At 39.7% G+C, this 14398-nt stretch overlaps 1 protein-coding gene and 1 long non-coding RNA gene across 4 annotated transcripts; one reads left to right on the forward strand and one right to left on the reverse strand.

Annotated features, from left to right (window-relative positions):
- Positions 1–3238: 3238 nt before the first annotated feature.
- LOC133922253 (uncharacterized) lies at positions 3239–4732 on the forward strand. The gene is made up of 3 exons (XR_009910427.1): positions 3239–3446; positions 3600–4019; positions 4616–4732. It is a non-coding gene; the product is annotated as an uncharacterized LOC133922253 (long non-coding RNA).
- Positions 4733–5509: 777 nt separating this feature from the next.
- Positions 5510–14059, reverse strand: LOC133922252 (CLP protease regulatory subunit CLPX1, mitochondrial-like). 3 transcript variants are annotated; one of them, XM_062367495.1, is made up of 15 exons: positions 13522–14055; positions 13259–13320; positions 13066–13166; positions 12400–12479; positions 11768–11818; positions 11094–11168; positions 10933–11010; positions 10106–10162; positions 9337–9407; positions 9155–9254; positions 8957–9061; positions 8149–8211; positions 7922–8044; positions 7072–7230; positions 5510–5772 (listed from the first exon to the last, which is right to left on the reverse strand). In XM_062367495.1, exons 1-15 carry the CDS (start codon positions 13984–13986, stop codon positions 5707–5709), a joined length of 1656 nt encoding a protein of 551 aa, XP_062223479.1. In that variant the 5' UTR covers positions 13987–14055; the 3' UTR covers positions 5510–5706. The 3 variants fall into 3 exon arrangements, with proteins under 3 accessions (XP_062223479.1, XP_062223480.1, XP_062223481.1); XM_062367496.1 differs by lacking the exon at positions 8149–8211 and having other exon boundaries at positions 13522–14056; XM_062367497.1 differs by lacking the exon at positions 5510–5772 and having other exon boundaries at positions 7158–7345; positions 13522–14059.
- Positions 14060–14398: the final 339 nt, after the last annotated feature.

A 14398-nucleotide genomic window follows, 5' to 3' on the forward strand; every position in this document is an offset into this window, starting at 1 on the left:
GACAACCTAAGGCCAATGGCCATTTTACAGAAACACCCTGAATTTATGTTAAACTGCATCATAAAAATACATTATATTGTCTTTTTTACATTTAAACCCTCTAGTTTTAAATGTATTGCACTGTATTATATTTACATCATGTAAATATGCATTCCAGTCCTTAGCTCATAAGGAATTGCATAGTGACGTGTACTACCACGCAAAACCCCTTGGGTTTCCATTAAATCATGATATGCTTCAATATAACTTCAATTATATTAATGTTCTTGCATTTCAAACTTGCAGTATAGGAAAAATAAAAATATTACACACTTGTAATATTTGTATTTAATCCCTCGGATTTTACATAAAATTGCGTTATATTTTATTTACCTCTTGTAAATATGCATTCTAGATCTTTCGGTCTTTAGAAATTGCAGAAATAATGTGTACGACTGCATTTTACCTATATTACTTATGTAATACCTTGGTATTTAATCAATTGCAGTTTACCGTACATTTTTATTTATTCCTTGCAATCATTTTCATTGCAACTTATTAAATGGAATAACTATTCTTTGTGTTTATTATTTTTTGAACCCCTGCTTAAATAATTTACAGAAATCATTAAAAATGCTATTAGATTATTGATTACCTTCGAAACAATGTTATCATAGCACAAGGTATTAGAGACTTTTAAAATTGACTGTGACTATAGCATCGTCCACCTTAATTGGATGGAGTCCATATCAATAGCAGCGAGTTATCTCGCCTAATACTGCAAGGTTTACACCATTTTGGTGACTACCTTCAACATGTCTATCCCACATTTTCATACATAGTCTATATGTTGGTAGTGATTTCTGTCACCTATTCCATCTGGAATAGAGTCTAACATTATAGCAGCGATTTATCACGTGTACTATATCAAGATCTACATCACTTGTCATTTTGGACATTTAGCATTTTTATACAAGCAATTATAACATTTGCTATTAATTTGCTCTCTTAGTAAATTAATCCATATCATTTCATGTGGGACATGGCTGACAATTTTCTTAATGGAACTTTCAAAACTTGCATTGGATGGCAAAAATTACTTGACCTAGGCTATGGATGTCAAACTCACTTTGACTACCTAGAAGTACATAGCCACCATAACTCCACCACTAGAGAATGTCATTCTATTCCCGAGCATTGCAAATACGCAACTTTGCTTTTTTATGGCATCACCTCTATCCAGATCTCAAATATGAGTATCCAATGGAGAATGATCAACTCGCTCTTTGGACCTCTCTCTAGGAACGTTATGAGCAACAATCTGTTATCCTACCCAAAGCTCAACGCGAATGGTTTTTACTTCGCTTTTTGGACTTTCAGTCAATCACAGATTACAACTCTCAAGTTCATGAAATCTGCTTTACGCTGATGTCAATGTATATAATAGGGGGGTCCTTGTTCTGAGGGCCCACACCGGTCAATACCAGTTGGCAGAAGATTCTTTCCCAGACCAGGGTCCCACCGCGCGATTAGTCTGCATCTTCGTGACCAGGATCCTTACCACATAAGGGATTCATGTGATCAGCATTCGCTAGTCGTGGGACAGGTACTCATCAACCAATATATTCTTATTAAATGCATTTCACTCAAGTATTTTTTGTGAGAGAACCATCCAAGTAATATTCTAGTTAATAACCAAGTCGATCATCTCAGTAGTCCTGACACGTGTTTTATGTTCAAGATCGAAACACATGTCTTTCCAACATAAATCATAACCAAGCTTAATAAAGAACGAGTAATTAAATCATATTATAAGTTGTTAACTATTGACAAATTTAACAATTTACAGCAAAAGAGATCTAGGAGGATACTAAAACTGATAAACTCCTAGCCAAAACAGAAACTATGCAGCGGAAACAAAAACGAAAGATATCAAAAGATGGGTGAAGCCATATGCCCTTCAGCTTCACCCAAAAGCGCGACCTCTGAGTAGTTACCTACTCATTCCCGCCGCTAGCATCGACGGGCGTGAAGTAGCCAAACACCGCCTCTTAGCAAGGAAAAAACTACAACGTTGATTAAAACATATGCGACAACAACCTAGACACATATGTGTGAACACTAAACATAACCAACATACCCTTCCAAACATGTAACTATCAATCTGCACATGAGTGTAAATGGAACCAAAGTAATACATCAATAGTCAGCCATTAACATTATCCAACATACCATCCATACCACAATCCCACATTCGTAACTCTATGACTAATGTAAATGGAAGAAGCATGCTCATGACTGAGAGCGCAGCAATTCGAATTGTTTTTACACCCTGCAGAGGGTACTCCTTTACCTACACGACTCGAGGACCATATGGCTCACGTGTCCACATAGGCCCACGCGAGGGGGTACTCGTGTCAATCTTTCCCAATAAGCCCTAAACGTTTGATCAAGCGCAGATAGGTGCGGGGGTCATCCAGAACTACTCCCGAAGCAAACTAGATACCCCTACAAACCCGTCCACTCACACCATCGACTCGCACGGCAAAAGGCCATAGCTACAAAGGTATTCGACTTATCGAACAATGGTTGCACAATGGTTGCAATAATAAGTAAGCGCTAAGCTCGCAAACAATAGTTGCACAATCGCTCGACTTCTACCGAAGACCTATATATTGCTAAGCATTTTGAATAACTTTCAAGTTAAACATCAACAATATTATCAAGGATACAAGAATATGGATCATCAAATAACTAAGGTAGGACAATGCATCACATAGGTTCTACCCATAGAAGCCTGACATCGACTCATTGAACATGCAAGCTTACATAAAGCATAATTTATCAATTTTATACTTTACAATTCAAATTGAAACGTGTGATATGCTTAGATGCTTGCCTTGCTGCTCTGAGGTTTGGTTGATACTTCCCGCGCAACACTCGTAAAACTCTGGAAGGTTGGTGTCACATTCACTCGCTTGGATTGGCATCACAACACCATCTAAACGAATCAAAATGCAATGCATAAACAAATGAACGACGAAAAAAACGTGCAAATGATGCATGCTTGAAGTATAATATAGTGTTGAACTTCAAAAATATTTGTAAAAAACCGCTAAGTGATTAGAGTTTCAAAATTTAAAATCTCGAACAAGATAACCAAGTATACTTATTTTGGCAATGTAGGGAACGGACAGGGCTTGATCCCAGCCACCCAGGAGAGGAAATACAAACAGGCCCTTAATCTGGCGCGTCTGATAAACACCTTTAGCTGCGGCATGGATCGGGGAAAACACAATCCAATCCCCACCAATCCACGGGAGAAAGAGGCATCCCCAGTTGAGGGCGGGAACGGGAATAGCTAGCTCTCGCGTTTTCCTCCCGCGAGTGACGCTTGCCCTTCTAGGCGATTCCAGCAGCTCTCCTCCTCGGTGACTCAAATCCGGCCTTCTCCTCCCTAGCAGCTGGTACTTCCCTTTCCCCTCGTCCTCTTTCTCCTCCTCCCCCTTTCCGCTAGGGATAGGCAGCCATCCAAATCGTGTTCTTCTCCTCGGATTGAGCTATCTCCCACCCAAATTGAGTTCATTGTCACCCGATTGAACTTGCCCTTGTCATTGCAGCAAATCAAGTTCCCCGACGCAATGAGGAGATCGAAGGGGTGCTCCAGGAAACTTGTTCTGGGGTTCCCGTACTGCAGGGATGATGGGAGATGACCGGTGACGGTGGGGTAGGGCGCCGCGAGGTGGAGCTCAGTGACGCCATGGGTTTGATAGAGAGAAAATGGGAAGAAAAAAAATTAGGGATGGCAAGGAGGAGAACCAAACAACGTGGCCTAACCTCGTCAAAGCCATGCTAGCTTGGCCTTGCTTAGCTAGCCTTGCCCAGCCTCCCCTAGAAAGACAACCAAGCAGACCCTCTATCTCACACATCTAGCACACGAGGACGATACAATGGTTGTGTGGTGTGCAGTGGTTGATATGCAGTGTTTGGCTTCTTAATGCTCGCGTTCTAGGCAGTGACACAAGTTCTTCAATAATCTGGTGAGCGGTGACTACTTTCCTGTGATTGCAGAATGGTGAGTAGTGCTAGGTGATTGCTTATTCTGCGGGCACCTGCTTGTTTACTCCGTGATTCTTCCTCAGTCACTGGCTGAGATGCTTAGGTTTGGTTGCTCATGCATTGGATTAGGAGTGGATTAGGAATGCAATTATCAGTTCATCTTGAATTGAACCACTAGCACATCTGAACACATTTTGTTCAGTTCGGTTTTTTTCTTTGGGCTCATTTGCTCCATTGTTCGATTGATTGTGTTTTCCTCAAAGCAAATTCCAGTCATACATCTATATCAGAGGCTTTTTTCCATTCTTTGTGTAATTTAATTCAGAAATGCAAACTTGTGCCACCCTTTAACTTCTTGGCAATTTAAACTAATTTTAAGCTTAATGTATAGTCTAGTTGACAGTATGCCGTGAACATTAACAATAATGTTTACTGTACATTAGCTTATTTGCTGTCCTCCACTTGTGTCTTTTTCACTTCTCTATTTGCTTTTCACTGAGTTTCTTTTGTACAAGGTCAAATTATGAATATTGTTATATATTTATATATTAGTTGCAATGATGTTTGTTTTGTATAGGTACTACAAGTGTGTCGGTTGCTCATTCTGTCAGATGATGCCAAGTGGATCTTCAGAAAACTCTTCAGAACGAAACATCCATCCGATTTCAGATGTCATGGAATGCGTTATCCTTTCAGGAGTTACATGGATTTTTGCTGTACTTAGTAAAGTCCCTGTGTAAACTCAATCTTATGTCGTAAAACAGGCACCTGCAGTTACCTGTGTAACACTCGATGCATGCAGCACTCCATCAGTACCGTGTTGAATTTTTTTTCTAACTGAAGTGTAATATGATTTGATGTACTGTCCGAGTTGTGTTTGAGGTCTGGTTAGAGGCAGTACGTACATTATTTTTTTGTTACACGGGTCCATTCCAAGCTAATCCAAATGATGCAGGCAAACCAGAGGTTATCCCCGAATGTGAGAGGGGATTGGGTGGTGAGAGGGGATCAACCCAATCCCCATGTGGGTTGATTGCCCTTGGTTTGTGTTCCACGGTTACCAAACAAGCCCTCGTTCAAACCCAGTGGAGGTGGGTGTTTGTTGGGATATGATAACTTAGCATCAACTACCCCGCCCCCCCCCCCCCCCACCAGAACTTCAAAACCGAAACATCCAAACAAAAAAAGTTGGTTACAAATACATTTCCTCATCCCAAACCCACAAGCTCATAACCCGCATAATCTCCCTATCCCATTCCAATGGGGCATCCAAACGCCACCCCAGAGGAAACCCCTAAGCCTGAGCCATCCCTCTCCGCTGCTGCCATCAAGATGAGTGATGTGCTGCTATCCATTGCGTGAACCATGAATAGTGCAACCCAGGTAACGGGCACACAGTGGCAACCTAATTTTTCCTTCCTACGAGACCTGGAATCTGATCTGGATGTGCAGTAGAGCTGATCCAGGACCATGAGAAACTAGCTATCCCCTTTACTTCTCTTGAAGGTAAAGTCGAAGGATCAAGCTTCAGTCGCCAATTCGCCACAACAAATTGTAACCCCAGCACCGACCTTATACATGATGAATTTATGGGCATAACTTTACATTTGAATTGGCTAGGGGCCTATGACAAGTTATTTATACACATAACTACTGTTGTCAGGAACCCTACATGCTGGCCACTCTAGAGGGAGCTTCTGTATCCATCTCGGATTCCCCGTTCAACTTGTCGGCCTGTTGAAGCAGCAAAAATAACAAGGAACGTAAGAACAGCAAACCAACCCACCACACATAATCGTTCATGCTTTTAAGTGCTAAGACCTGAATCATTTCAATCAATACAAACGATAAGTGCTAAGACCTGAATCATTTCAATCAATACAAACGATAAGTGCTAAGACCTGAATCATTTCAATCAATACAAATGAATTCACGTTAATCGGCCTTCAACAAATGCCTGGTCACCTCGCTAAATTGGTCATATATAGCGATTGCTTTGTTCTTTGCACGTTTTGATGCATATTCCTACCCATATGCATAAGGAATTTCATGATGAAACATGGGAATGGATATTTCTATTTGAAGCGATTGTGCAGGAGATGCCCTGCCTGCTCAATAGTGTCCATGCCTCTTAACCAGTGTTTTGAAAACAGGCCTAACTGGCCGAGTACTCAGCCGTGTACTCATGTGCAAATCAGGTGGTTAACAGGTTTACTCGGCATAACTGGCCGATTAATCGGCTTACCCAGCTACCAGGCCAAGTACTCAGCCTGTTAGAAATAATGACAACCCATCAGTTCAAGTACAAGATGATGACTTAGTGGTTATAGTGATTATTTAGACCATGTATTAGGATATTATTTGCTGTTTTTCTGTACAGATTATTAAGCTATTATCAACTAAGCACATCGTAGCAAGCATAACAATGGTCTTGCTTCTCATGAAAGGGAATTAGTGACTAGACATAACTATGTCATGGATGAGTGCCAATGTTCTTTTTCAATTAGGTACACAGGGGATTAGTGCTAAAGGTGTAGGTGAAAACTATAAAGAATGAATCATGAAGTATTAATTTTGGAACAATGTATGATATGAATCACAAGCTTTATTTTAAATTGCCTTCCTCTAGTTTTACAATTAAAATTGTTCATTCACAATTTTAATTGAAAGTTGCACCTGATGTTGATTTTAGCCCTTGATGAACATATATGTATAAATTGAACATATAAATAAAAAAACGATTATAAGGCCGAGTACAAGACCAATTACCGTATAATCGCTACTAGGTGAGGTGACCGAGCGAGTACCGGTTACCGATTTTCAAAACCTTGCTCTTAACATACGCAACCCCTTATCTAACCATCGTAGAAAATGGCAAGGACATGAACTGCTGTTTAGTCCAAATCTCTTAACTCGTTCATAAAACACTACAATGTCTAACAGTAAATTGGTGAGATGCCCATGCTTTCAGTTTCTTTTTACTATACGATGCAGGCAGTGTAGTGTGAAAAATAAAATAATAATGACATATACCGTTGTATCTTTATTATCATGCTTGGCCAGATAGAGATCCAATGCTCCTTCTCCGCGAAGAATCTTAGCTCCGAGTCCATGCTGAGTTGCAGATCCAACATACTCCTCATCAACAACTACAGCATCTATTTTGTCTTTTCCAGTTCGTGTTTCTGGAATCTGTTAGGAATTTCTTCTTCAGAACAGTGAAAAACAAAACAGAAAAATAGGACTTAAAGAATCCTCATCAACAACCACAGCATCTATTCTCTTTTCCAGTTCGCGTTTCTGGAATCTGTTAGGAATTTCTTCTTCAGAACAGTGAAAAACAAAACAGAAAAATAGGACTTTTGGTATAATGAGACTGAAAACATATTCTCAGCTTGTTGAACAACGCGATGGTACAGATTAGCAACTAAAAATGGAATTCAACACAAGACTATTACAATCAATTGTCTATATAGCAAAAGATGTGTCTATTTTGCCTATTTGGATAGGGGGGTTGAATCCAAATCCTTAGGTTTAGTTCCTTTTTTAACTAAAAAACAAAATTTACCAGATCTATGCATATTGGTCTTAGGTTCACTGTGGATTATGGCTCTGCACCCGTATCCCCTCATGATTTTGTTTCCAACCAAAGCACTGTTAGAGGCTCTTAGTTTTTCTTATTCATATTGTATCTTGCAAGGGTTTTATAACTTTTAGTGAATGACCGGGAAATCTCAAAGACTGAAGGGTCCAAGGAAGCTAGAACAAAATGATAACTCATCATACCAGGTTTGCATGGCTGCCTGCTATAAATCTACATACTAGAAGGTTGTACCAACCCAATTTACGGATTTCAGTAAGCCAGGAAGAGAAGAGTATATACCTCATACATTGCTTCAGTCAATATACTTTCCAATATGGACCTTAGACCCCGAGCCCCAGTGTTCTTCGCTATTGCTCTTTTGGCAATAAGCCGTAAAGCCTTCACTGTAAAATGCAACTTGACCTACAGTAACAGCGCAAGATAAAAAACATGCACTGATGGGTTAAACTATACTGGCAATATAACCACAAGCGATGCTTCAAAATTTAAGACAACATAATTCTCACGTCATTCATTTCAAACAACTTTGTGTACTGCCTCCCAAGGGCATTCTTTGGCTTTGTAAGAACCTACAGATAGAAGCACAACAGTATTAACTGGAAATAATATAAGTCGTTTATATAGGAACAAAGAATGCTTAACAAATATATGAAGATAACATTTGCATTTTGGCAAGCTTTATGCAGAATTGCAACTTGAAAGATCATAGTGCCTAATGGATAAGGATCAGTACCGAACAATTTTTTTCAAGATCAACCTGTATGAATAGTTTCTAGATCTTTTCTGGTCAGAACACAAACATGTCAAATATCTAACTATAGGGTATATGCGCACAAGGAGTACATCATGACGGATAGGGTACATCGTACACCTGACGGACAACTTCGGATATTGCGGATTCGAATCTGCGAGACCTAATATACTCGGAGATCACGAATACCTATACTGGGAAGGCCTCGATCGAGTTAACCGACTTGAGTACGTCTAATATCCAAAGCTGGATTCAACTGTTTTGCCTCGACCGACAGGATGGACTCCTCATCGATTACGGCTGGAACTCAAACAGTGCCAGGACTCCTTTATAAGGCAGGGACCGTGGTCCCCAGACAGTCAACAAACAACAGATCAACGCCTTGCATGAATAACTGCATTCAAAACATGTACAGGGATAAATGCAGAACGGGATGAAGTTGAGGCAACAAACAAAACATAGGGGCTGTTTTAAGAACAATCCTAAATTTTAAAGCAAACAAATGCTTTGTAAACGGAAAGAACAACGAAGCTGAGCCTATTACATGCATGCGATGAAGTTACCTCAACAAGTTGATCTTCACTGAGGGAGGATAGACTAACAAGAATCGGAAATCTACCAACAAATTCGGGGATTAATCCATATGCAATGAGATCGCCACTTTCAACCTGCAGAAATTGCATCCAAATAACTTCAAAGGAGTCTAGCACGCAAGCAAAACAAAAACAATTCTTCTACTATTTGGTATAGTTTTCACTCACTGATTCCAATAGCGAAGATGTGATCTCAGCACTTATGACACCACCAGTCCGCATGTTTGAACGAACCTGTGCTTGGAAACCAATTGAAGAATCGTGTCTCCTAGAAAAGATTCAGGAAAAACCTTGAGTATTGAAAACTTGTGATATCACAAGTGAAACATAAAAGACAGTGTATCTACAACCTTTCAGAAATAGTTTTCTCCAAATCCACAAAAGCACCACCGCATATGAAGAGAATATTTTTTGTATCAATCTGCGATGCAAGACAATTGAACATCACAAAGTGAACAACTTTTACAGGTGTAGCTGTTGACTGATCGCTGATGAACATGTGCAAGTTATACATAAGCCGTTTGGCTCGGGTGTGTTAGGATACGAAAGGAGGTTGTGTTTAACTGTTTAATATGATAAAGTAAAAGGGACATCGGAAAAACTGCAGTCTTCACGTTCTTCCCTATTCTTTTATTAAAGTTGACAAGAGATCATAAGTATTGACTCAGATGTTGCAGATGAAAAAAGACATGAATGATACTAAACAAAACCTCAGAGGGATATGCAGTTATCAATATCAAAAGGCATAACAGATTTAGTACTGATTCTCATTTTATCATGCTCTATTGTTTTCATAAGTTTCAGTCTCACTCGTCACACATAATTAACGAAAACTGTAAAATTTCAATTTAAATTTTAACAGGAAAAACTAATCATAAATCAGGCATACCCTTCTTTAGATTCCAGAGTAAGCATGTGACAGAAGATCACAAGAGCACAAAATCAGAACAGCCAAAATATTCACACATCGCACGTTACAGTACACAACAATGATAAAACTATTGTTTTGAGCCACAGAGTACTGATTCTACTACTAAATGCAGGGAACAAAAAAAGAGTACTCTGATGTCAGATAAATACCCAACAGCTGCATAAGAACATCATTATCCTATAAATTACCTGGATATTGTCACCCCTTGGATGCCTTCTGGCCCCTTTCTCAGGAACACTAACAACCTATCTTGACAGCATAAAAATAATTTGTAAGAAGATGCAGCTAGAAGCTATTTTGGCATACATCCTCAATATTTTGCATTCTGAAACGTAAAAAGGAGCTGTTTCATGAGCATCTAACTGAAAGAAGCATAATTCCTAAATGGCTACAGAAGATCAATGATTACTCCACACATATCAGCACAAATTGAACAAATTGATCCTTATGAACTCAATAAAAAAGGAATCACAAAGAACTTGAAGTCTTGAACAGTTTATTTGGCCACTGAAGCATGGAACCTAATAGAACTGTGGTCAGCTAAAAAGACTGATCACAAGAATTCCTAAACTACACTTCAGATAATTCTTCTTGGATTAGTTTACATCGATTCACAGCTCATTCTAACTGCTCAGGACCAAATCAGCTAGTTGTCGGAAACACAATGTTCTGCACAATTTATTATTTCGCATAATGGAACCGTTGAATACATGCTAGAACGGAAAATAAATAAGTTATCAATGGCATATGTACTATATAGCTGAAGAAAGCTCAAAATACCAATCGTTTTTGCAGTGGACATAACATAATTACAATGTAGGCTAGATCAAATCACATATCACTGACAAAACATATGAACAAACAAGTTTGCCCACAAAATGATTTTAAAATATGGCATTCATATTCTGTGTTGCCAGTCCATTTGAAACAAGAATCGGCATCAGCAAACTATGAAATCGCTCCAAGATCAGAAAAATGCAAACTAACAGATAGACTTAAAGATTGACAAACTCACCGTTCCCTCAAGCATTTTTAACAGCGCTTGTTGAACACCTTCACCTGAAACATCTCTGCTAAGATTGATACTTTCAGCCTGCAAAGAATTGAAAATTAGAAATAGAAAAGGTAAAATACATGATGAATGTACAAGTGTATCCATAATCCTAACAATAATACCTTCTTTGTTATTTTATCAACTTCATCAATATAGACGATCCCTTGCTGAGCAGCATCTATTTCAAAATTAGCAGCCTAAGAAGCAAATGAGAATGGTAATGAGGCACTTTCAAGGAAAATATTAAGGGTTATATTGTGCTAGCAGCAGCACTGACAAAGAAAATTACAAACTTTTGCCTATTTTCTATAACATAATTAGTAAGCCATTTAGTTCATGCCCAAGAAAGAATGCTTTAGCATAAGTATAGGCTTATTCGAAAAAATTTCAATTAGTTGATGTTGAAATTGTGAATAAGCTGTTACAGGATGATTGAGCTCAAATTAACCAGAATAAGGCATACTTCACTTCTCTTTTTTCTTCGTATCATAATGTTTTCCTGATTTGGAGATAATTTGACGTTTACGTACAGGATATCCATTATAAAGATCTTCACATAATGCATATGAGCCCAGCTTTGCAAACGACTTACACCACCAATAAGTTACCTAAAATAAATGCCTTCGGTATTTCTAAATCCTCTAGCTTTGATAGATATTTTAATCCTCTAGAGCTCAATTATTAAAATCCAAAAATGTTTCAAGTGCAAAATCGGACAATACAGAAGGTTCTCATATTAGCAATCACAATGCTGAAAATAAAATGAAAGGACCATAAACAGAGAGTCAAGCAGTACCGCTAAGAGCTTATACAGAATAGATTCAACATCCTCACCAACATATCCAGCCTACAAAATGGATAAACATTTAAATAAAGGTGAACTCTTGAGCACCAACACAAGCAGTTCTATCAAGCCGGTGCAAGTCCAACAGTCTCAAACAGAAGCATTACATTTATTAGTTATTACGGATCTCAAGAATTTTATGCAAGAACAAAGGAGTGAAAATTGATGTTAGTGCCATAATATCTATACTTTGAACATAACAGTTGGCACCGCTATTGTTACAGTTAAAAAAGCTTCACAGCATTTGTAGGACCATGAGTGCACTAAGAAAAGTATATTAAGAACATGATAAAACGATTTACAACACTGCAGTGAGCCAGTGACATAAAGAAGTAACTGGAGAACAAATCGGAAAATATGGATCGAACAAATGAATTTTTCACAGAAGCACATACACAATTGTTTGACATATCATGGTATTAGTATCACTGAACGCAAGATGGAATAACAAATTTCAAGAAGGTAAAATTCTAAACAAGATAGTTTTTTCCAGTTGTCATAGGAATAAAAAAATTGGAATTTTGTACTGGAATAACAGCAAGACTGAAGTGAATGAATTAACAAACAAAGATAATTCAGCATACCTGAGTGAGAGTTGTGGCATCAGCTATAACAAAGGGCACGTTCACAAATCTTGCTAGTGTTTTTGCCAGCAGTGTTTTCCCTGACTTTGGGAAAGATTTTAGAATAATATAAGTAAAATATTCATAACACAAAGAGGTCCACAATATTATTCAATGCATAAAATAAGTAACATGAAAGACAGAGATAAGCTCAACACAGGTATTATTGCATGTTTCTGCCCACCACAATGTACCCATCATAAGAGAAAGGGAAGTGGAAATAAAATTTTAATTTTAAATAAATCAGTCAGCAAATACTATGTTCAAAAGATTTTAACTGAGCCATTTGGTATGCTTGGAACTTGGAAGCTCTACCATATATAGCATCTCACTTTACATAAGCTGCATCATTGCATGGCCATAAATAGGGAGTATTTAATAACCACCTCAAAAGTTGTTCATTTTGGACATGCATATTTCTACTAATGTAAGGTACATAAGGAACATGAACTTCCCACTAAAACAGTAATTACATAGGCACGTGAACAGTAAAAACAGAGACAAAACATGCTTCGACAAACAGATTGATTCTAACCAGATACAAATCTCTTTACAGTGCACATTAAGCACAGTGTTAGCATGATTACAACATACATCACTAGCATACTCAAGGAACAGAGCACGTACCCGAGCCTGTCGGGCCCATCACAAGAATGTTGCTTTTCTCAAGCTCTACCGTGTCAGTATCGCTCATGCAAAAATCACTTTCGCCACAATCTCCAGCAGCCCTGCAGTCCACATTTTCAGTCCAATTAACCAGCTGATGCTACACAACAACTGTTAGAAAAAAATGATGTACCGATGTTTATATAACACGTACTGGCTGGACAGTGACTCGCTATATATCCTTTTGTAGTGATTATAAACTGCTACAGACAGCACCTGCGCAAGGAGGAAAAAACAAACTTTTTAAAATAGCCTGACAAAACATTCGATTAAAATGATAGAAGGACAAACAACCTAAGTAACAAATATGCATTAACACAACCATAGGCTAAAAAAAGTTTACTTCCGTATACAGCCGATCCGTATTCCACTGTGGACTGCTAGAATCAGTAAGTACAAATTTTGATAAAACTTCACCTTCTTGGCTCGCTCCTGACCGATGACAAACTTGTCGAGCCCACGGCAAATCTCCTTGGGCGTGGGGAACCGGCGTCCCAGGTTGGAGCCGCCCCACCCGCCACCGTCCCCTCCCCCGTCCTTCCCGTCAAACCCTTCCCCACCGCCACCCGCAACCCTAACGACATCGACCCTCCCGACGGCGCCCGCGCGCGCGGCGGGGGCCTCCCCGGGCTGGCGCCAGATCTCGGGCGGCTCCCCGGCGTCCGAGCCGCCAGCGACAGCGTCCTGGAACGGAGCCGCGGCGGCTCGGGGGAGGTGGCTCTGCTGCTGGCGCCGGCGGAAGAGCGCCCACGGGCGGCGGAGGCCGGCGGGGGTGTTGCCCTGGCGCTGCTGCTCCGCGGCGCGGCCCGCGTGGATGCGGCGCGCGGCGGAGACCGCCGCCGCCGCGGTGGCGGAGGCGCGGGAGCGGACGGCGGCTGACATGGACGGGGTGGCGAGGGGGTTTCGTGCGGGGAAGGGAGGGTGGAATCGAGGTATCGGGAAGGGGAAATATCTGTGGATTTCGGGGGACGGGTAGGGTCTACAAAATCTTTTGCCATCCGAAAATAGGGACCTAACAATTTTCCAAAATTCGTGAAAATAAAAAATTCGATGAAGTTCAACGAGAATTTGGATAAATTCGTTTGATCAAATTCGTAGATTGGAGAGAAAACTGACCAAATCGAGTCGACGAAAACCAATCGAATTCAACCGAAAACTGAGTGAATTCTTCAAATTTTCCGCATTTTGAATGGATTCCTCGAATTTCAGTGAACGGATTCCTCGAATTTTTCGTATTTTTCAAATCGAGTCAATGAAAACCGATCGAATTTCCTGATTTATCAAACGCATTTCT

The sequence above is a fragment of the Phragmites australis genome, chromosome 6 (genome assembly GCF_958298935.1).
Source record: "Phragmites australis chromosome 6, lpPhrAust1.1, whole genome shotgun sequence".
NCBI classification, from domain to species: domain Eukaryota; kingdom Viridiplantae; phylum Streptophyta; class Magnoliopsida; order Poales; family Poaceae; genus Phragmites; species Phragmites australis.

Coding starts and splice junctions, on each gene's coding strand:
- LOC133922252 (XM_062367495.1), bottom strand. CDS start 13,986: ATGTCAGCCGCCGTCCGCTCCCGCGCCTCCGCCACCGCGGCGGCGGCG. Junction 13,321..13,521: donor GTCAGGAGCGAGCCAAGAAG/GTGAAGTTTTAT, acceptor CTCCTTGCGCAG/GTGCTGTCTGTAGCAGTTTA. Junction 9,062..9,154: donor CATCTTCGCTATTGGAATCA/GTGAGTGAAAAC, acceptor CAATTTCTGCAG/GTTGAAAGTGGCGATCTCAT.